General features: G+C 36.7%; 1 protein-coding gene across 8 annotated transcripts in view; it reads right to left on the bottom strand.

Annotated features, from left to right (window-relative positions):
• The window catches only part of KMT2E (lysine methyltransferase 2E (inactive)), a 62,343-nt gene that overhangs the window by 11,816 nt on the left and 26,418 nt on the right, over nucleotides 1–24,109 (bottom strand). For 6 of the 8 annotated variants that reach the window (XM_005443465.4, XM_027811499.2, XM_014283439.3 and 3 more), the window contains 14 exons: nucleotides 22,373–22,453; nucleotides 21,376–21,434; nucleotides 16,224–16,396; nucleotides 14,956–14,994; nucleotides 13,185–13,397; nucleotides 11,625–11,755; nucleotides 10,446–10,563; nucleotides 10,112–10,221; nucleotides 8,236–8,497; nucleotides 6,059–6,157; nucleotides 4,071–4,235; nucleotides 2,758–3,066; nucleotides 597–851; nucleotides 272–416 (listed from right to left, as the gene is read on the bottom strand). In XM_005443465.4, coding sequence (XP_005443522.2) covers nucleotides 272–416; nucleotides 597–851; nucleotides 2,758–3,066; nucleotides 4,071–4,235; nucleotides 6,059–6,157; nucleotides 8,236–8,497; nucleotides 10,112–10,221; nucleotides 10,446–10,563; nucleotides 11,625–11,755; nucleotides 13,185–13,397; nucleotides 14,956–14,994; nucleotides 16,224–16,396; nucleotides 21,376–21,434; nucleotides 22,373–22,453 — 2,159 coding nt within the window. Of the gene's footprint in view, nucleotides 1–271; nucleotides 417–596; nucleotides 852–2,757; nucleotides 3,067–4,070; nucleotides 4,236–6,058; nucleotides 6,158–8,235; nucleotides 8,498–10,111; nucleotides 10,222–10,445; nucleotides 10,564–11,624; nucleotides 11,756–13,184; nucleotides 13,398–14,955; nucleotides 14,995–16,223; nucleotides 16,397–21,375; nucleotides 21,435–22,372; nucleotides 22,754–24,109 lie in introns of all 8 variants that reach the window. The other 2 variants (XM_055710942.1, XM_055710943.1) reach the window with 1 other exon arrangement.

Genomic DNA, 24,109 nt, shown 5'->3' with positions numbered 1-24,109 from the left:
TAATCTCTTAATACCCATAGTCAAAAATGGCAGTCTTTTGTGGACTGTAAACACTATGAGATACAGTGGTTACTTATGTAGTATCAATTATACATTCAAAGGGGACAAAATCCCAACCACTACGTAACTAAGCATTTCTTTCAAGGAAAGTATCAGGAAATAGTGCAAATACCCCTGGAATTTTCATTAACTCATCACTTTAAAAAACAGAGTCCTCCACATTTCACTACGGTGACATAGCTCTTATGTACCATACTAATAAAAGCTTCACCTGTTAAGGAACAGCTGTCGTTCAGTAATAAAGGACTTTTATTTTCACCATTGATGGCTGGACTTCTAGATCTCTCTTGTGATGGTGAATTAAATCTATCAATTATTGTTGAATTTTCTTCTTCCAAAGCCTGCTTCAACCAACGCTGTAATAAACCAAGTTCAAATCAGTGACTTTAAGAGATTAACAATAAATGTTTCAAAACACATTACACGTGACAGAATTGGTTTGCCAATCTAGCTTTTTTCTGCCTGAATTTGTGCTAGCAAACAAAGACTTTTTTAATTAATATGGGATGGGGAACCATAATGAAGGGAAGCATTACCTTCTTACAAGAGCCAGTAATGTTTTCCACAGGTTCTTTTTTCCTCCTCTTTTCTGAAAGGAATGGTGAAGTAAAACGAATATAGTGCTTTGGAGTTGAATATACATGTGGACTGTAAGTGAGACCTGGTAAAGAATTCAGTTGAGTAGCCAGAACTTCAGGGTCTGTAGTTATGCGTAGAGGCCTTTCTGATAGACTGTCTGTAGGCTTCCCTGTTTTATCACTCTTTTCACTTAACCATTCACTGACCAAGTGCTAAACAGAGAGAAAGAAAAAATTAGTGGTTTATGAGTGCTTTTATAAGTGGCTTTTAGGAATTGTTTAGTTTAATTATTCACCTAGTCAACTGTTACACAACCCAGAAAACAGCTAGTTTCCAGGCTGCAAATTTAAGAATACATAGGGCAAGAATGAGGACAGCTTTAGCAAAGTAATGGGGACAGGAGAAGGAATCACTATAAATTTGCTCTACATGCCGAAGTTTTGGGGGTTTTGCTTTTTGGGTTTGATTTGTTTGTTGTAAACTAACATCTAGTTCTTTTATTTAAGTCTCACTGAATATACAAGAGCCCAGATCAACTATACTTACAGTATAAATTTAGTAACAGAATTCCAAGACAAATTTTAAACTTATGCCCAAGCACCTAAGCTGAGGAGTAGTAATGTAACATTAATAGAACAAAGTTAAAGTAAACTCCTCAGACTTCTGTACTGTCAGGACTGTGCTTCAGTCAACATGTCAGGCAGATGCCTTGAACATTATTCACTATTGTAGTTATATTAAGTTACAACACATTTACTAAGGCACACCTGTTCAAAAAGAGGAATTCTCTCCTAGCTAGTTCAGGGGGTTTTAAAAACATGCCAGTGGATTTTGGTTCCTATTAACAGATACAGACTAACCTCCTAAATTTTACGATGTTTAAATAAAGCTAAGGACATCCAAACCCAGCACATTAAATATATTATTATAATCTGTATTAAAGCCTTCATATCATACTAATATTTGAAGTTGCTAGTCTTTTACAAACCTATTTATATTTATTAATTCATTTTTAAAGCAGGATTTTGTCCACACATGGTACACTGGGTACAATACAAGAAGGCATTTCATAGGCATTTATCCTCAATACTATGAAACAGCAAAAAAGTGCAGTGAAACTCAGACTTCTGTATCTTCCTTCTTTTTTGCTATGCCATACATAAAAAGGAAAAAAGATTCTCGTCTCCATTCTCACAAGAATTTAATAACGATGCAATAAGCAGTGTTACAGGATGACTCAGGTGCCTCGTGGGGAAAATAAATAAATATTTAAGTTAAGTATGTTTGGGGGGGTTAAGATCAAACCATCTTGAAATTGTTACTGTTTATTTCGGAAGAAGTTTCAACCTATGACTTCCTCTCCTCCTTCCCCTCCACAGAATAGTTTTCAGAACTTGTAAAGCACACTGAAAAAAAGTCACTTTTGAGTGCAGTCTGTAGAATTTTAAAGCAGTAAGTTTTACTACTTTATTCACACTTGCTGATTTTAAGATTTTTTTCAAGTGTCTTTAAATGTTGAGGCATTTCTTAAAGCCTTCTGCAATGCACTCCAATAATAAAAAAATTAAAACAAAGTACTAAAGAATCGTCCTTCCAAACATGCAGATAAATCTGAGTGTTTAAATCCATTCACTTTAGAAAAAGACATCTCCGAAGTATTAGAAGTTAATGATTTCCTTTAAGATACTGTTTGCTACCATTAAAATACTTTCTAAAGCATATGATGAACAAAGAAAGGAAACTCAACTTTTTATTTCTGTTCTTTTCCTCTTAAATTAACCACTTAGTATACGTATCAAAAACGTAATTTATTTCAGCCCATTTAGAAAGTACTTCCCTTAGAAAACAGTTGTTCTAAAAGTGTTCTGAAAGATGTATTTTGGAAGTCTCTTAAAATCAAAAATAACTTCTACCAATGGATCTTGCACATACCTTTTTTAATGTCTTAATTTATTACCAGTGAGTAGCTAAAAAAAAAATCACATAATAGTGATTTAAAGAAACAAGTCAAAGGTTCTTTTTTAAAAATCTATATATAGTTGCATACTGATGCAGCAACCTATAGGTTTTTTTTTTTTAAAAGTCCATCCTCTTTTCCCCATCCCTTCGGAGACATACCTTCTTTGTTTTAGGATACTTAGTAGGGCATTTACTAAGTGCTGGAGCTTCTGTTTCAGTAACCATTTCTGTAACAACAGTTTCTGTTTCAGGCTCAGCTACCAGTGCAGCATTCTCAGTTTCATGATGTTGTGAAGTTACTTCCACGTCAGGAGAAGATGGCTGGATATCTGAACACATGCTGACAGTTCTGTGTCGTCTACGCTGCTGCCCAATGTGAGTTCTACTCCGTGAGAAGCTTTTCCTCTGTTTAGCTCTATTAACTTTGGCTGGGGTAGGCTTGGTGGCAGTTTCTTCTTTTGCTGGTTCCTGGTACAAAACAGAAGTCTAGTAAACAGACCCCATACACATGAAAGCTACATTATCTTCTTAAAACAAAATGTCAGTTCCCCCTTCCTTTACAGGTCTAAAAAGTCTTTATCCCATTTTAATTGTTAGAACGAAAATACTTCAGCGATAATATTTCTATCCTAATTCAAGGCAAACTGCAATACTTCCTGTATTTTCCTCCCAAGCACCTGCTATACCATTGGCAGAGTATTCATGCACACCTGTCAGTGGTTAGATCACCACAGATTTGTGTAAAGAACTGCCATACCACATTCATTCATCCATAAGGTAGAAATCAGCTACTTACAACATTATCTCTTCCCATCCAATATCCTTTCTGCAATTTATAGTTTACTACGCGTTTAGCACTGTCAAGTACCTTTTGTGACAGCATGCTGACAGAAATTACCCAGGTAAACAACCTGACCTGAGAACCCGCAGGAGTATTTGCAAGTAAGAAGCATACCAGCATCCAGCAACAGAGTAAAAAACTGTTTATGAAACATTAAGTATCATCTGCAAGAACTCAGAACAAACTACACCTTAATAACCCCTTGCCTTTAAAAGAAAAGAAAGGATTATAATCTACTCCTGAGTAAGCCACTGAAGCAGCAAGTTGTTCTCCACTGGTTACGGAGGGTGCCTAAGGAAATGCACCTCCTGTGACTGAAGTCAACATTGGTAAATGCCTCCTATCCTGAACTTCTAAGAGAGACTGCATTACAGAGCTGGTGTGCATGTGTCCATGTTCGCATAAACTACTGTAACTAGAATTCCTCAAACGAATTCTATACATATTTTCTTGGGGAAAAAAATGAGCTAATGGAATATAATGTCAAAGAGCTATACAGATTTTGATCAAGTATCTTTGAGTTCAGAGGGGGGAAAAATGGCATATATCTTAGGAAGCACAGCTCAACATCCAAACCGATAAAATATGCCATGTTAAAAACTAGCTTTAAAATAAAGTTCCAGATAACTACCTGAATAAATTCAGTGTCATTGAGAATCTGTGCTTCCTTGCATTCTGATTTAACCTCAGTTTTTGCTGTGCTGATTCTTTCCAAAGCCTGTTCTCTTCTCTTTTCTCTTTTTTCTAGTCTGGCAAAAGCTTGCAGGATAGCTTCCATTTTCCGTTCTTCTCTTGTCTGATGGATTTAATAATAATCATGATAAAGTTTCAGTCAATCTTTCACATATGTAAATACATACATACTCTCTCCGCCGCCCCCCCCCCCCCCCAAGTAGTTCAGAACATGTTCAGTGTATGTTGACATGGATATCAATTTCAGCAGAAGCTCTCAAAGGAAAGGGAGATGTTACAGTGACTGCAATTATTACAGAGTTCTGAAGAAAGGCTGGCATTCATACCAGCCTTGACAAACAACAAGATTGTCCTGCTTTGGATTTAAGATTAAGAATTACTAAAAATATAATTTACTAGTAAATCACTCACCTAAAAGCATAAAAATAACATGTAGCTCTGAGCCACTTACTTGCATGTAGTCAAAAACAATAAAATGCTAACGATGAGAAAGATATGAAATACTAATACATGTATGAAGCAACAGAAAGCATTACCCCCTGACCCAATTTTCCAAGTGTCACAAGCTACATCAAAACATATAATCAACATCCAAGAATCACCATTTCAAAACAAGGTAACGTACGGTCACACAGAGAAGCTAGTTTTCTGTCTATCTGTAATTCAGGTTCTAGTGCTGCATAGAGGCAGATTCCATCTGCACAGAGCTCTGCTAAGACAATACAGAGGTGGCAGAACTGGGGGCTTTATTATAAATTTTTTTTTATATAACATCTGTAGCTCAACAGTGCATTGACAGCAACGATGTGTTTGTATCAAAGAAGGAATACCTGCAAACGTATCGGTCATATAAGCGAATGATTTTGTTCTGGCAATTTTGTTTTGCAACTCAACCTGCCTCTGCTTGGTAAAATACGAACTTGCAACTATTCACCATCCTCATAACAGTGCTAGAGTACTAATTACAACTTTACTACAGCAACTCTGCTGTAGCGAAGTTCCACAGAGAGCTTCATTTTATTAAGACGTGCCAACAAAAAAAAAAAAAGCCAGCACATACTCTGGAGCAAAACTAACACATCCAACAGTGTGATGAGAATCATTCCTCAAAACCACGACGAGACACCATTGTTTGATAGTATCACAGCTCATGCTGTCACTCTTCAGGTCTTGTATTAAAATATACATTTTACTTGAGCAGATTTTATTTTCTGATGTCTAATAAACACGTCTCATCAATTTTGATACTGACAAGACTGCAGAAAATACTGACCAAAAGGAATGTATGCCCCTAGCCCCTTCATTTTCTTATTAAGTTCTGGGCAGACGCAGACAGTTTTGGTGCCACCTTGAACTCTACTTATCAGAAGTTCTGTGAGCATGAACAATAAAATGAAAGTTCCAAGTATTAGTATTTCATTAAATAACTTGGCTAAGATTTTAACTAGTAATTTCAGTATCTCAAATTTTGAACACCTAACAGAATTCTAAAATGCCAGTTCCGTAACATTGTGCTACCAACCTCTCAAAATTAGGACTTCTGAGGATTTGGAAGATGGGAACTCAAATAATTAGTAAGGCAAAAATCCTGACCCCAATGCTATCTATAAAAATGGCCACTACAAATAACAAGCAATAATAAAGAGCAAAGAAATCTAGATTTTCTACAATATTTTTTAAAAGGCAATAAAAAAATTACACACATTTGAAGATAAAAGCAGGCTTCTGTCACAAAGCAATGATCAAGCCACATTAAATGCTATCAAATAGCAAGCCTTGCATTTTAAGTTGAAGTTCATGTGAGGATCTGACTTCATATACACTCACATTCTACAAGCCTACAAAAAGGTAGTAATTAGCATGAGAAGAGCAGGTGTCACTAAGACTTAATGACAACTTTAGGCAGCTACTTGCTTCCCAACTTACCATCTTCCTTTTCCTTTCTGCAATCTGCTCCTCTGATTCCATTTCTACTTCATTGCTAATGGGAGTTTTTTCTTCTATATCATCAATAAAGTCTGGCTCCTGAAAGACAGAAATGACTGCTTTACAGAAGCCCTACTAATCTTGCAAACCAGGGAAAACTAAAAGCTGCACAGAACTAAGAATCCTCAGATCACTACGTCAAAAGTAACCAAGCCAATAAATGAAGACAAAAATGTAAAAAAACCTAACAACCACTTGTACCTTTGTATAAACCTGTAAACATAATCAGCTGACTAGATCTTTTCCATTCTGAGCATCTGTATCTTTTTTTCAGCATACTGATCTTATTGAAATTTTGGGGATCCATGCCCACTCCCCCACCCCATCAACCAACAACAACAAAAAATAATCAGAATTAAACCTCCAAACCAACAGAAACTTCTGGGCACTAACACGGCCACTGTCCTAGCCACTTTATAATCAGTTAAAGAATTATGAGCTTTACATTACATACCCATGAAAAAAAAAAAAAATTATTGAAATAGAATAAAATCTGTTTTACTGAAATAGAGTAAGTGCCAAAGGAGACGTTAACAATTACACAGAAGTTCTTTTCAGCTAAGAACTGTTCTATTAAGGTCAGATTTTCAATTTTAAGTCTCACTACACAATACAACAGTGCCATACCATAAGGAAACACAAGAGTTAGCTAACTAATAATGGTTTTCTGTTAAAAAACCCCAAAACAACAACAAAACCAAACTAAAAACCACACACACAAAAACCCCAATTAAAAAACTGACCCAAACCCAACCATGAAACAGTAACTTTGAAAAGAGTTAAGTGTTCATTAGTCCTATATGCAATTTCACTTTTACATAAAAGGTTTTTTTAGTATTTGTCTTGAAAGTACATTTATAGTTTCCCCATACTCCTTCTTTGGTTAGCATTACGTATTTTACCCCAGGAAAAAAAATCTGATGACTGGCTTCTGTGTTTACACACACATTTTAACAGCTTTATTCTCACAATTCCTACCATTTCAAGCTCAGTTTTGAAAAACAATAGTTCTCCTGTGACTGTTCTATATAAGCACTGTATAGTACATTAAAAGCTCAGAAGAAGATACCAGTTATCACTTGTTAAAAACAAAAAAACACCCAAACAATTTTTTTAAAAATCAATTAAGATGATAAAAGTTTAAGCGTTGCCTCTCTGGAGATCATAATTTCTAACAGTCACATGCCATGCCTTCTGGACTTCCAAGCACTTTTAAGCTATTTAGCTACTAAAACCCCAGAAAAATTTAATAATTTTATGAAAACTGAGTGTCACTATGTTCAATTTCATCTTATTTCCTTTACTCCTAAGTAATGTTAGAAGAACCAGGAAATGGCTCCCTCCCAGAATAACTCCTTCCTCTCTATCCCAAAGCATCATCAAAAACCATCATGTAAGGGAAAAAAAAAAAAAAAAATCACCACCCTCAAAAAGAAAGAGAAGATTGATAGTTACTAAGGTAGCCATCTGCTCATGTTAATAATCTGTCTGCAAAATTATGTTAATAATTAATCTCACAGACCTCTCAATATTTCTTTTGAAATGACATATTAAAAGAAAGACTAATACAAAATTTATTACCATGGTATATTACCAGGTGGCTTTACTATACTATCTACCTATTATCCAGTTATTTAGCTTCAACACACACCATCCTCCTCCCAACGCCCCGAACTATTTAATAGAGCTGCAGAGCTCTATTTAACAAGAGCTCCAGCAAACACTTAATACTGTGGGTTGAAGTTTTATTTTTTATAGGGCAGGGCTACTTATTGCTGAGTTTAAAATACTACTCTGAGTAACATATGCAACTAAGCTAAAGGCACTTCAGGATGGACTGGGAGCTCCTCAAAGTGTGAACATGAGGCTTTTACATTAGAGATCCTCCAAGAAATTCAGAGGAAACATTATAGTTAAAACTGGTATGGAAACCAACATATCAAATATTAAGGAAAACTGAGAATAGTATAAAAAAAAATTCTAAAGAATTTATCCATCCTTAGGATTTCTGATAAATCTCCATACCCCTTTTCAGAACTTTTCAAATTCCTTTAGTAACTACAAATGGAGAGTATTTGTATTTAGCTTTTCTTTCTGATCATCTTTTGTATGAATACCTGATTATTAGAAATGGACAGCCTGAGGGGAGAGAGCTTCCTCTGTTTATTATCTGCAATTTTCATTTTGGTGGCTGCTCCCTCACAGTCCAATGTGATGTTCTGATTTTGAGTCTCTTTTTCTCTTGAAGTATCTTTCTCCTTCTTGCCCTTTTTCCTTCTGGTTTCATATCCAGTGTTGATGTTTTCTGTAGGCTCCGAACGTCTGAGAACTGGACATTCAGGATTTTCTTTGAGGCAAGCACAATCCACTTTGTATTTACTAGAAGTAATTAAATGCAAGAAGGCATATTTTGATTAGGCTGTACAGCAATGAGACTTTTCAATACTAATTTACACAAGCAGGCACATTTCACATTAAACATTTGCTATTATGCAAGTTAACCATATAAAAAGCAGCTGACTCATTTGCACCAAGATATACAATACCACTGTAATTCAAAAAAACATATACTGGTTAACAGAATTTGGGGCTGTTTGCCACATGAAATTCCTTTAAATTCAAGGTTAGTATTTGCTTAAAAGATGGAAGACATCTAAAACCTTGGTATATCCTGGATGGAAATATAGCTACCACATTAAAGAGATCAAGATATGCATCAAAGGCACAATGTTCTTGCTTTACACAAAGACAGCAGACAATTCACAGAACAAGCACACCGGCAAGAATTCAGAGGCACTTCGTACAATTTTAAATTCCACTTGGGTACGTAGGAATGTTATTCAAACACATTCAACTTACACAGGCTTCAGCTGCAGGTACTAAACACAATTACTACATACTTCTAAAAGGAGAAATAACCGCCCAAAAAAACCCCTACCAATCAGGCAGTTTTTCAGGTTGTCTTCATGTGAGGCATGTAGGAGTGTCTACAACACCTGAGAGTGTAAGGTGACTTAAGCTCAACCGAACCCAAACTGATTAATACAAATAGTACTCTTTGGACATAAATACTTCAGGTCCAGAAGTAGTGAAGGCATGACCACACAGCATCCAAGCTGAACTACGAGCAGACCACAGAAAAGCGCATTACCTTGGTGTTGCAAAACAACTGGACTGCTTCTGTACACAACCAAGTGCACATATAAAAATAAGCTCTCCATTGCCTCAGTTTCCAAGGTTAGTGTTAGCCTAGGGGTTCCTGCACTATGCACCTATACCCTAGAACATTTCCTACGAGCCAAGAGAAACCATTACTAGATCGTACCACTCAAAGGCCTTACTTTGCCATCAGATTTCAAAGAGTTTGAATAACAGTCCCTATATACGTGAACAGAACTTCGTGAATTATTTCCTTTACCATTTCAAAACAATGCTTACAATGTCAACAGTTTACTAGAGCTTTCCCCAATTTATCAACGGAGCAGCAGTTATATTCAGGAAGACGTGTAACAGGTTATAGAATCTAAGGCACTAAGCATTCAGTGTATGTGAACACTCTTAATCATATATCAAACACAACTTATAACTAAATTCCACAGACACTGTCTTCCTGAAGTTATGCTACAGAGGCACTCTGCAATAAATAGGGCATTACTGTATAATTCTACATTTTCTTCCCTCTACTCTCCCCACACTATGGGACACCTACACACAATGAATTCTCATAGTACATCTTTATTCATATTCACCTAAGTTCGCACGTTTTCCACATCATTTACAAGTAACTGCAACATTGCTGAAAACGGCAACAGATACGCAGTAAATACAAATACCAAAGAAACCCTGCCCACACACACTCTGTTCATTGTAAATACAGTGCTTAAGGAGCTCTGTGTTATTAGAGCATGCAAGAAAGCAAATGATGTAAGAACAAAGCCACTCTGAACTGCAATGCAGTAGATGTATTTTAGAACAGCATGCTCAAATACTTACCAATTTCCATAATCAAAATCAAATGCTATAGTAATCTCTGCTCCCTTTGGAATGTTATGGATGGAGTAAATATAAAGATGAATTGTTCCATCTTCAATTACGTGCCTCACCTACATTCAAGAGAACATAACTATATTATAATGAAATCATGAAGTACTTTGGGAAGTGGTTTTTGTTTTCGGGGGGGTGGGGGTGTTTGGTTGTCTGTTTGGGGGTTTTTTTTAAGTGCCTGTATAGAAATTACAGGGATTGCTCAAATTATCAGTTGGGACACTCAAGGAAAAGGAGACTTCTAAGTAAATAAAGCCTACTTTACCTTTATGTATATGCTCACCTCTGCATTTGGCGTACATGAACGCCTGATGAATCGAGCTTCATTTCCAAAAGTCCTTGCATCAACACACATTTCTAGCCCATGGAATTTGGAGTAAAACAAAACAAATGGGTATGGCCTGAAAAAGATGCAAGAAAACCAGGGGTTTATAATTTTTAAACATGTTACGTATCACTTACTCTTCACATCAGTTAGTTTTGTAACATGATGTTTGGCATGCTACACCAAATTTGTGGGTTAATCCGAGAATGACATGTTTGTAATTTAAGCTTCAGGACTGTAACTGGTACATTCTCTAGTTCTCAGAATACTCAAAGTCAGAGTTACAGCCCTGAATATAATTCTTCTGCAAAGGATCTAAAGGGAGGAACAATAACATGACAAGCACTTAATGTGGAAGAAAAAAGGTTAAGATTTTTCATCTTTCTTAAGCTTTTCTTATGGCACCTCCTAGAAGGAAACTCAGGTAGAGATTTAGGTGCCTCAGAGTCATCCAAAAAAAAATATTAACACCTCCACATCCCTGCCTAACATCTGCAGTATCACTAGCACCCAACCCTCCTCAAGAAAAGGGGCATCTAAACACTTTGCTAATGTGTGCTTTAAGTTCTTCTATTACAAGTGTCAAGGAATCCCTCCATCTTTACAGAGCAAAACTTCTGCGTTTTATCTCCTCCAATAGTATTGCATGTCTGTGCAGTTAATGCCAGCACTGAAACTGATCCACAGGAAGAAGCCATGCATAGCTCAGGAACTTAACCAACTAGAGAACTCCAGCAGCAAAATCTGCCCCCAGTTGACCTGTGTCCAATTCCATTCTCAGCCTGATGGGTTTAAAATCTAGTTCTCTCACAAAAGAGAACATCTTTGCCATTACCTTCTGAATTATTTTAGGATGGTAGAACCTGCCAATCTCTGGTTTAAGGTCACAACTACCCCACTGAGAATGCAGGATCCTGTAACCAGGGAAGAACAAAGAAAAACGAAACCAACTCCTGAACAGATCTGTAAGGATATCCGGAAGAGAAGGGGGAGACCAGATTCCAACTGCAATTATTTTAAATCACATAACATTAAAATGCAAGACACTGCTGGCAACCAAGACCCAGCTGTACTTAAGGCAAGAGTTTGGGAAAACAGCATTTTAATGGTTACCTTATTAAAATATTTGGAACAGACCTTTTAAAGAAATATCCATTAGCTTCGAATTGTTCTCTCAGCATGAACTTCCCTCTGTATTCAATAATAAGTGCATCAGGAGGCAAGTCTTTGGCGGCTTTTAAAATTTTCTTGTTTTTTTGCACGTAACTCTATAAAGACAGAAGTTAATTTATGGAGTATCATTTTCAACTATTTTTCCATTATTGTTAACAGCAGATTATACTTTCACAACTACTGAACAATTCTGCATGAAAACACCCTCCTTTCTGTAATTAAACCTCCAGACTGATTTCGTCAAACTGCCCTGTTCCCCTGCCAACAGAACTAGTTATGAATTTAGATTCAAGGGATGCTTTAGCCCTAGTTCTCCAGCACATGCCTGAAAATCAAAAGACACTCATGTTCTCACAATTCAAGCACTACATCCCCTAGTGCACTTAACTCCCATCACTACTAGCATGAACTGCTGCATTGTTTCACATAACACTTTCAGAAGGCTTTAATTCCTTCAAACAAAAGAAAACATGCAGGCATAAAAGGACGTTCATGATTCATTCAAGGAAAAATAGACTAGAAAAAACAACAATAGTAAAAAAAAGAATCCTGAGAGTTTCCAAATTTATTTTCATGTCTTTAGGTGGAAGGACGGCTTTTACTTAAAAACCAGTACATACCCTGACAATTAGTGAACTCACACCTCTCAAAACTGTCATCACCAATCAAAAAGGAAATGGCCTTTACGTAGGCAAAAGGCTCTCTAAGCAGGGATATTCCTCTAAGGAGGGTGTCCCATACGCCATGATGGTCTTTGAGGAAAAGAAGCGAAGATGCTTCCATTAATCTGCTACAGTAACTACTCCTCGAGATTTCTTCTACAAAATGCTAAGATCTGTTACATGGCTCTGATTTGAAGCTGGTTAAGTAATTGATATTAAGGATAGGAAAAACACATCACACAGTTTCTTCATGAACTAGAAATTACAGGATCACATGAGTTTAAAAAAAGAAAAAAGAAAATCAGTATCAAGTATGACCTACCACCAGAAATAGCCTTCATGAACAAGTAAATGAAATTCTATCCTGAGTACCTGAACATCCAGAACACTTACCACACCTTAAGAAAGATGTGAACAATTAACATGTTGATATACACAGCAGGAAAAAAAGATTCCAACTTTAATGCTTCTATCTATTCTAATCACTCCTGATACTCCTCACAGAGCAGAGAAACAACAGCAAAGTTTACTGTGTAATGTCCACCACAAAAGACAGTCCAAGGACAACTCAGTGTTCACACTCAGACTAACACCTTAGCTATTTTTGTAAGAGCTGATATGGAAGTGTAAATAACCAGAGGTGACACAGGATGTATAAAAATCAATTACAAATACTGAAAAAGCTGTTAAAACTCTAATGCTTAGATCTGGTGAGACTAGATACAGAAAATGAATGTGAAGTTGTGTCACATGTATGCCCTCCTGCCCTTTTTTTTTTTTTTTCCTTTCAGGCTTCTAAACAGTTATCTTTGTCATGGCACGAAACCAGCATGCAGTAACACAACATGGCACAGCTCATTACCTCTACTGGAGGCTTGAAAATCAGATTGCTGGTGCTGACATCTTTTTTGTCATTTCCATTGCCTAATCTCAGAGCTATTTTTTGTGCCTCCCTCTGGACACCCTCACTGTACTGGTTATTATTTGCTTCTTCATAACGATCCATCCACGCCTTGATTTTAGTTTCCCATCCGAAGTTTGAACTGTCAGTAGGATCAATCTCTGGAGCAGAGCCCTAGAAATTAAAAGCGGTCAGATATTACAAGGTAAGAAAAAGATACTAAAATTTAAAAAAACCCAAGTCTACAACAAGACACATAACGAAGGGCAAAGGTGCGCCATGGGTTCAAGGTTTGGGTTTTTTTAAAAAAAGTCTGGTATAAAATTCTGCATTACTCACAAGCACTGAGTTGAATTCAGTAGCATTACATTTGTCCTTTTAGGAATTGCATCATTTCATAAATACTGCCCAAATTCAGGAATACATTCCCCCTTTCAATATGTATTCTAGCTTTTAGTGGGATGAGAATAGAAACTGACATTGCTTCCTCCCACAGCTGCACTGCATCATGAATCTAGGAGGGCTGGAGTTGGAGGGCCAGATCTCCCTGCCTACTCAACTTTCCTGAACATATGCAAAAGAACTCTAGCTTCCATTCTGTAATAAACAGATCTGATTTTCCCCTTTCAACTTCACATCTTACATCTACTACATTAAGGTTGTGACTCTAGTGTTACAGGCTTTGCACAGATCATTTTTCTCCCCTTATCTGGTCCTCACTAAACAATTTTCTTCTGCGGTGCTTCAGATCCTTCCACTTTTAAAGAAAGTGCCATAGTACCTCCAAGACCTCACAAGCAGCAGCCAGGCTGCAGCCAACCAATGCTCCTTACGGACAGCAGCAGCAAACCAATGCTCCCTTTTCTAGCCACCTGAGCAGAGACACTATTAAACATAATAAAACAGCAAGCAGTTCAGCAGTTCAATTTACCTGTTCAGATTTCTTTTGTTCATCAAGAGAACCATACACACAAACAACATTTTAAAAAGTATGATGCTAAGAAAACCATGAAAAAAGCAATGGAACCTTACAAGCACCATATTCAAAAAGCACAGAATAGATTTTCTTCCCCAGTTGTGTCTTCACTATTTGCAAGTCACATCTTATAAAGCTGAAATGTAAATTGTGTCCCACTTGTTTCTATATATCCTAAGGATGAATAAACTATGGGAGATACCTAGTTTCAAACCATGCATATTTTTATCTCACAGACAATTTAAGGACTGCTATAACACTTAAATATTACAAAGCAGACATCCCAACATGATTCCTTAAACTATGCCAGCACTAGTGAGTAGAGTCCCACCAGATGAATACATGGAGGTATGACAGAGCAGAACCGCTAGTTTAGCTTTGAAATGCAATATAGCCACTTCGTTCTTTTGCTGCTTAGAGCTATGAAAGGCTGAAGCTACCAAGTTCAAATAAGATGTGCACTCAAATTTACTCCCTTGCATAGCAAAAACAAGCCCTAATTCCTCCACTGGCTCTTGAAAACCAAGCATTCCCAGAATAAAAATTTACACTATACTATTTCAGTTAGCTTCCCAGGACATAAAGATGTAGTGCTCATACCTTAATTTAAAATTACTACAACGTGTATGTAGCACATTTCTTACTGAGAGTATTTTAGTGCTTAATGTGTAGCCCCAACTGCACTCTTGATGCTTCGTGTTATTTAAGTAAGGTACAATTAAGGTTTAAAACAAAACCCAAACAAAATCATGTTACCTTTACTCGTGAAGATTTCCTGGATCCTTCTCGAAATGCCTGAAACAAAAGTAAGTATTTATTTTCTTTGGAGGACATGCAAAAATCTCTTAAGTAATTCAAAATCTATTAATGTATTAACAGCTTTTCAATAAAACATGGAAGGCAACAACAGAACAAACTACATTGAAATCCCAAGGCGGCAACAGGTTACATCTCACAACACATGTTCTAAAAACCCATTCAGCATTCTAAGCTAAGTACACACTGGATGTCAGAGCTAGTCATCCAGGTACCACTACCTTTCTCCCCTGTTACAGTATCACTCTAGAATTTCAGAACTCAAGGCAAAGAAACTAAAAAGATACTTACAGAATACCCCATGCCCATCACATAAACCTGTAAATTGCCCACTCACGATTTATGGAAAGAGGGGAAAGGGAAGCAGGTGTCACAGACATCCCATAACATTAACTTCTGAAAAAAGTTTGTAATTCTACAACAGAATCTTAATTCTTTCAAACATCTCACACAATGTTGGGAGGTAACAGAAGAATGCGATAGTAAATTTACATTCGGAACTATTCATTCAAAGGAAACATTTTAGTCAAGATTTCCAAAGAGGTATCAATAACTAATTCTGACTTAAATTTTAAGTTATCATCCAAGCCAGTGAAACTGAACTGCAGAAAGGAACTGGTTAAGTTTAGGAAATCCCATGCACTTTACTTCTTCAATATATTTGTCTTCACATGTGTTACATTGTTTACACCTATAGCTAAATAGTATAATGTCAATATCCTTTTTACTCAAGTAGTTCAGTAGCTAACTTTCTGACAGTACAGTTCCACACAATTTCAACCCAAATAAATCGGCACGAAGTCACATCAGGACAACTGACAGCAAGTATTTCTGAACCTAAAAGAACCCCAACTGAAAACTTTCAGACAGAGAATCCTTCTTTGGGCACCCAAAGCTTGCTCTGCCCAATCTGTAACTATACCTAGTGGTCCAGTAAACACAATTCCTCCTTACAAATTCTGCCTCAGTTGTAAAATTGAACTTTCATGGCTAGTACACATTAACTTGAATTAAGAGCAAGGGTGCGGGGAACAGATAGGGAGGACTGTATCATTTACCGCGGAGTATTACATTTCAAGCTAAACCCAGGTAGTAAAACATTATTAGTAATAATAGCCTGATTTTTAAAACCAGTGTCTCTTGGTAAGAGATGTCACATAGCTATAACCTGTAACAGAGTTATAAAAGGAGAAATTACATTCACTTACTTTTTTACATTTTGCTATGTTCTGTTCTTTCTCTCCACTTTTTTTCCTTTTCTTATCATTGACTTTTGTAACTCTTGTAGGAGTTAAAGTAATTGTAGTTGGTGTATGTTGAAAAGCAGTATACAGTTCCACAGGAACCTCATCACCACTCTCTGTTGCGCTGGTATCCCCATCTTTAAAACAAAGAACATCCTGTAAACAATCAAATACTGCAGAAAGAACATTCACTAGTTACTCTACGCCTGCTTTTAAAATATAAAAATGCATACTGACAAACGCTTCAAGCACTCACATGCAAAATTCACCCACAGTTGCAACAGCATGAAAATGAATGACCAATGAGAAGCTGGTAATTAACAGACGTTTGTTTGTAACGCCAAATAAGTAAAAGATACCAGATTAATTCCTTCCAAAGAATGGAATTACATTATCATATTCAATTATAAACAAAATTAGAATCAGAACAAAAATGGTTAAAAAAAACCTAACTCATTCATTTATATATAGCTTTTACTTGTAATATAGCTTTAGAATTCTTTCAGATGACTGTATTCTAGATGGGATTAAAATTAATGACTGCCCAGCATTTCTTGTAAAGCCCTATTAATCAGTCACATGTAAGTCATAATCAACTATTTCAGCTGCAATTCTCAGCATCAAGTGCCTTTTTCAGGGTAAATATGTCAGTTTAGCCAAAAGCCTTCTCTTCTCAAAATCCCACAGCAGTAACATTCCACTACTCAGCAAAGAGAAATGTGAAGTTTATTTTGTTAAAACAAGATCATACACAAACTGACAAGATATTTTTTCTTTGTGCTGTGCACCCACAGACCTAAAAGCCAAAGCCTGAAATTTAGCATACATCAGCATTTATGTCAGACAAATACATTTCCTGACCTGGAACAGGATTACCCTAGTTCTGTCAAGACAAAAGGCTGTGAAGTATGGGGATGATTGGAAGAGAGATGGTGCGCACAGACAGGAAACTGCTGTTCACATGTCCTCAGTACAGGCTTCTTGGATTTTAGCAGCTTTTCCAAATATTCTGCCTTCAGTAAATACATTTTACACTAAGCAAGACTTTTTCTGAAACTGCATAAAAGCAGGCTTTACAAATACTTCATGTGAGAGCAGAGAAAGCACTTCTTCTGTGCTCAGAAGGATGTTGCCTTAATCAGTGCACTCAAGCCCTAATTCTTGAAACCTTCTTTACTAAATAAAGAACTCCAGCTACTGGTTACTCTGGATTTTCCTTGCTCACAACATTCCTTAACAGGATTCTTCTGTGCATAGTAACCAATCCAATTTTACCATCTTGGTTGTTCTTTTGAACAATTTATTAGGTATATAATTATACTTAATATATTAGGAACCAATGATGTTTTCTGGAAGTGTTTATCTCTGCTGGGACTATTTTCTGAACTAGCATTAAAAGAACCACATAGAAAGAAGAAATGTCTAATCAAAGAAGAACGAAGAGCAGAATAACTAATGACCGAGAAATCACACCCAAGGCCCTCTTGAAATTGTCAGTGTTTGTAGTACATACACTAGTGCCTACAGAACCATTATGTCACGGCAAAACACCACCACCCCCCAACACAGTCTTCCTTAGGGAAGCAACATTTCAAAATTGTTGTCTACACTGTGTCCTAACTTACTGTAAAGAATAATTACCTAAACTGAACATATAATTACAGAGTTGTTTTGAGACACTCCTTCCTAACCTACATAACCTGCTTTCACTGTAAAGAGCCTCAGTAGAGCACACTAAGGGAAGATTTTGCATCTTGGAAGGCAAGATACAAACTCTACAAATTTCGTAAGAAGTTATGGGCCCAGACTCATTTCCCCATAAGCAGCAAGTGATTTCATCAGCACCAATTTCAAGACCAGACAGCTTGAAGAAACATCCTTGAACAAGTTACACATGTAGATCCTGTATCTTTAGAACAAAATAAACACCACACCACACACACACCCCCTGCAACAAAATAAAAAAAATGAAGGCCAAAAGATCCAGGATACTGCTGAGTAGGGGCTTAACAAAGGTGCTCACTCCACTGAACCACAGCAAGTAATCCAATGCACAGTAAGCCGCAACAGAATTACACCTTCATCCCAGAACAAAAAAACAAAACAAAACAAAAAACAACAAAACCAACACCACCACATACAACCACAGGCCCCAGAACAACAGGCTACAAATGCTGCCAGGAAAAAAGGTGATGTGGTTACGCATAAAAGCGCAAGACTTTCACAAAATTTTGTATTGTGAAACGTTCACTTAAAAGCCCTTTTCTTGAGGCAAACCAACTGATCTACTTCTTGCTTCCCACTGTTTACATTTGGATGCAACATGGCTAAAACAGCTATCTTCAGAAATCTTAACAATAAAAACTATTACACCATAAAGTACACTCATATCTAAGTGAAAAGTCCCACTATACATAAACCTAAAGAAAAAAAATACATACATATATACACACACTCCTACTCATCAAAAACCAACCAAACAGTCTAATCTTACCTTTAATCAAACACCTGTAACTTATTGCTAAGTAAGTTACAAGTAACATTCTGCAGCTGTTGAATACTTAAAAACATTGAACAGATACATCAAAACAGATGCCACTTTTGCTTTTCCTATTTGGAATCATTATGAAAACTGGCCAGTTCTACTAGTGTCTCAGGGTAGACAGTCCATACTCAGAATTACTTTAAGTCTGGTTGAAACATATATTATCAGTCAACATACAAGAAGTGCATTTAAGCCAAGTAAATGTACTAGCTAAATAAAACCAAACAAAAATAATAAATAAATCATAAATAAATATAATAAAAATTAAAAAATAAAAATTAAGTAGAGATGTAAGCATACATTCGACATTATGTATTATAAATCACAGTAATTATACTGCACCAGCTAAGTCTTAAGACTAATTTTTTACATTTTTTTACTCTGTTTTGATACTTAAGATTTACCATTTATTATCTCTTTTCCTACTGAATGCATAGAACAGATTTAAAAGACTGATCATTAGGATTAAGGAGGGCTGAACACTAACTTCAAAGGTAAAATCTCTTCAGCTCCTGCTAAGATTTTGACTATCTCTTCCTTTAAGTTTATAGTAAATAACCACATAGTGTGGCTACAAATCCTAACAGATGACTTAAATAGCTCGGGTCATCAAATTCCCCTATCCTGGATGTAAATTCAGGTTCATCCTCACAATACATCACACCGCTTAGCAAACTCATTAACTCCAAATGCATTATAAATGTACTTGTTCTATTATTTTAATAGAATCAGCAAAAATAAATTCCAACATTCCGAAAAAAAATAATAATCTGTATTATCTACCCGGTCAACAAAAGCTTTACAAAGTTAAGTCTGGTTTTGTTGAAACAAAACAAAAATTATCATGGTTTTCTAAGTCAGTCATTAATGCCTTTAAGGGACTTAATGCAGCTTAGCAGTGATTAGCAGAAAGCACTGACTGCACCGAGAAGCGCTATTAAGCCCCACACGCTTCTAGGCTACATCATACTTCAGAACCTTCTGAAGGCATATGAAGTAGGCAGCAGGACCTTGTCTACATGTTTTTTTAAAAAGAAATCTTAATGCACACACTCTTGCACATACCCCAGTATTTCAAAGACATGATCTGAAAGTAAAGCACGTTAAATTTAGGAGGATGACTTCCTCCCAAATTATGACTTTTTAAGAGCTTGAAAGCACCACCTGTCAATCAGGAAACCAACAACACATTTTCATATCATAATCACTTAGGTTGGAAAGACCTTTGAGACCATCAAGTCCAACTGTTAACCCAGCACTGCCAAGTCCACCGCTAAAGCATGTCCCTAAGCACCACATCTACTTGTATTTTAAACATCCCCAGGCATGGTGATTCCACCACCTCCCTGGGCAGCCCATTCCAATGCTTCACCACCCTTTCAGTGAAGGAAAGTTTCCTAATATCCAGTCTAAACCTCCCCGGCACAGCTTGAGGCCATTTCCTCCTGTCCTGTCACTTGTTACCTGGGAGAAAAGACTGACCCCCACCTGCCTACAGCCTCCTGTCAGGGAGCTGCTGAGAGCAGTAAGGTCCCTCCTGAGCCTCCTCTTCTGCAGGCTGAACAGCCCCAGTTCACTCAGCCGCTCCTCACAAGACTTGTGCTCCAGACCCTTCCCCAGCTTCACTGTCCTCTGGACACGCTCCAGCACCTCAACATCCCTCTTGTAGTGAGGGCCGAAAAGGGAACAGAATATTTGAGGTATGGCCTCACTAGTGCTGAGTACAGGGGGACAGTCACTTCCCTTGTCCTACTGGCCACACTGTTTCTGATAGAAGCTAGGATGCCGTTGGCCTTCTCGGCCACCTGGGCACACTACTGGACAGAACTCCTGACAAGTCAGGCCAGCTGGGTTTTGACATTCTACAAACAGCAGGAGAGCTAATTTCATAAAATATAGAGACTGAAATAAGTACTTCCAATACACATTTCATCTAGTTATCAAAAGCCAAAAAAAATCTCAAAACATCATGCAATTGTATTATCCAAGGTTAGCAATTTTTGTCAAACAAACCCAAAACCATACAAATATACACCCCTAAATCTAGAGCAAACCAATAAGAATCAGGATTCCCTCTCAAAACTATGATAGATTGTTTTAAATCTCAATTATGTAATTTTTAGAGACAGGAATATCACCTGCAATGGAGTCATTTTAAGAGATTAGTATAAGGAAATGAGTAGTCTACACTATGAAAGAATAAAAATTACAGAGCTGTGAAATATTTTTTTCTTCCACCTTATCTTCAGTAGCTTACTCAAAGGAGTCTTGTTATTATAAAAGCCACATTCATTATTATGAAACTTTAACAATGTTCAAACAGGTTGAAGATTGAATCCACTGTGATAAGAAAAAAGGCAGTAGTGGCAACTAGCAAAACTCATGGGACTGCAATGGTTCTGATATAATGTTATCTTAGTAACAATGAAGTCGATAAAAAAATCAGTTGATTTACTGAACCTTATCTACTGAAGACTATCAAAATTGCAGGAACCATGTACACACTCTTAAATCTATAGTTGATGTAATTTTAGAAATTTTACTAAGGAAAAATCTTTGAACTTTGCTCACCTGACATATTTTCCCTTTTCCTTCGTTGCAACAGCACTGCCCTTTCTTTATCTAAACTCCTGAAATTAGAAAAGAGATTTTATTCCATTCCTCACACTTACATATCAATTTATTAAAACAAACCTTTTCATAGTTACCATTTTCCATTGACTATTACAGAACAAAACCAGCTGCATGTTTAGATACTTAGAAAAACATCAGTTGTGCACTGTTCCATTCTATTTTAATGCAAAGCACAGGCATACAAGTATCCAAATCACTTCAAATATAATGAAAACTTGATAGCACAGAAGACAGACTGACAGTCCGCAGATTACAGGTAAGCAGGCATTAAACCATTTTCCTGCAGATTCTACACAATTGTCACAATACGATACAAATACTCTACAACAAGGTCCAAACTATTGTCAAAAATAAAAAATTAATTTATTGGGAATTAAAATATTCTGCACATGTCTTTATTCACTGTTTAATTAACAATCTGTAATGTAAGTAACAAGTAGCACTTTATGTCACAGGACAACGATGATGTCAGGTATTATCTACCTACCACACAGTCAGAACAAAATGCCTTCCTTGTCATGTCATGACTAAGTTTGAGGGCAGGCATACAAATACATACTCGTTTCGGAGCAAGAAATCCTTGAAGTGAGGTCTGCAGCATATTGGAATGGGGCCATAAAAACAAAAGACACTGAAAACTACTGGTAGGGCAGCTGACCTGAAAACACCATTGTTAAGGGTTCTCAATGTATGACAGCCATGAAACAAATATGGAATGGCCCGTCTATGTATCAGTCTGCCTGAGAAAAGATCCAGGAATCACCGCTGTTTTGCTGAGTGCTGCCTCACGAGGTGAAACAATAACTACTGTGAACAAGGGAAAAGTAAGATCACCTCCATCAAAAAGTTAAGCTTTTCCCTGTCGATTGTTCCAGTACCTCCCCTTTTTATAGTCTCTAGTTATTTAGAGTTCACAATCAACCAAACTACTCACCTTGGTTGACAACGTTCACACAGATATATGTCAGGAATATGCTGCCTGTCAATCCCCATACAGTCAATGTGCTGCCAGACGCTTTAAAAAATAAAACCAAAAACTTTTAATTTTCAGTACAATTTTTAAAATCGTGTGCATAATACAGACACACACACACACACACACACACACAAAGAGTGCGAGACAGTCTTTTTTTTCATCATGATCTTTACTCAGATTGAATACTGCCTAAAACTACATCTCAATCACTGTCTTCGCCACCACTCTGCTAGCTGATTTTCTATTCCACTGATCACTGTAATTCCAATCTTGTTGCTGTCTCCCGGTGTCTCTCTGCTTCTTTAGACTCATTTCCCTCTTGGAAATTTTTCTCTAACACTGGAAATAAAAAATGGCAAATTATCACAATAGAGAACAAGATCGAGACAAATACCCTCAGCAACAAGACTTATGCTTTACATTGTAACAGGAGCATTGTTTTTAAACAAAAGGATTCCATTTCCTTTTATAAATATATGCATAAAATACTATTTTTATTTTTCTATATGAAAATATATACAAATATATGGTTTTATTTACTTGTATGTTTTGACAGAACATATAAACATATGGATTGCATACACACACCCCACATGACTGGTAGCACTGCCACGCAGCATAGGAAGAGCTTTAACTGGTTCCCACAATCTGGGAAGGGAGGGTGCTTGCTGGACTGAAAGCTAACCTAGGACAGTAGTTTCTGCTCATTCCCACATTGCTAGAAGGAACTGGGATGCAGAAATCATTATCTTCCCACATGTGAATTTATCACAACTCTCTTGAACTCCTCACAAAGAATCTCTTCTTCAAAATAAGCAGACCCTACCCAAGTGCTGATTGTTACTCATTATTGATGGTCCTTGATTCTGATAACATTTTCCCTCATATTGAAGCTTATTAAGATGTTCTTTCAGCAATGGAGCTACAAGCAAGCTTGTTACGTAAGCAGATGGAATCATGCAGCTCAAATTACTGTTTTAATTACCTCTAACCATCATTTTAGAAATACACAACGATCTAAAATTCAGCAGCATTTGTTAAACACATTGAATGTAAAAATACAGGTTAATACTGAGTAAAGTCCAGAAACATAAGACTTGTTCCCAAGTCATTTTTTCGAAGTCCGATAGCACCTGCTTACTTTACTATGACAAGCAGGTGCTTAAGCATGAACACAGAAGTTTAAACATTTAACTTCAGCTTCTCCAGTAAGAATCTAGGTTAGTCCTTCCATAGTTAATGCAATTCTTAAAACTATGTCCTTTGAAAATTAAGAGTTCTTATCAGAAAGATCATGCACAGAGAAACCAGTATGTGAGAAATTTCTTTCAGATTATTTTGCATCCTGCAAGTTACTTGATTTACATATACATAACTTACAAAGATGCTCTGCTACTCAGTATATGCAGATTAAGAACCAACCCCTAGGCCTTTATTTTACCATACTAACAAATAACTTGGACAAAATTCCAAAGTGATCTCCTTTTTAAGAGAGGAAAAAGATACTCTTACTAAACAACAAGGCACAAGTCAAGGCATGAACAAATTAACACAAGTAGTCAAGGCAGACTGGAAACAAGTATAAAACACTCACTGGCCTTAACCAACCAACCAACAAGCCATACAACCTTCAAACACTGCTTTGATGGAAGGAAACTTCCTATGACTCAACATAATTAAAACACCATTTAATTA

Source organism: Falco cherrug, chromosome 5 (genome assembly GCF_023634085.1).
Source record: "Falco cherrug isolate bFalChe1 chromosome 5, bFalChe1.pri, whole genome shotgun sequence".
Lineage (NCBI taxonomy): Eukaryota > Metazoa > Chordata > Aves > Falconiformes > Falconidae > Falco > Falco cherrug.
This window is presented reverse-complemented; position numbering and strand designations above follow the sequence as displayed.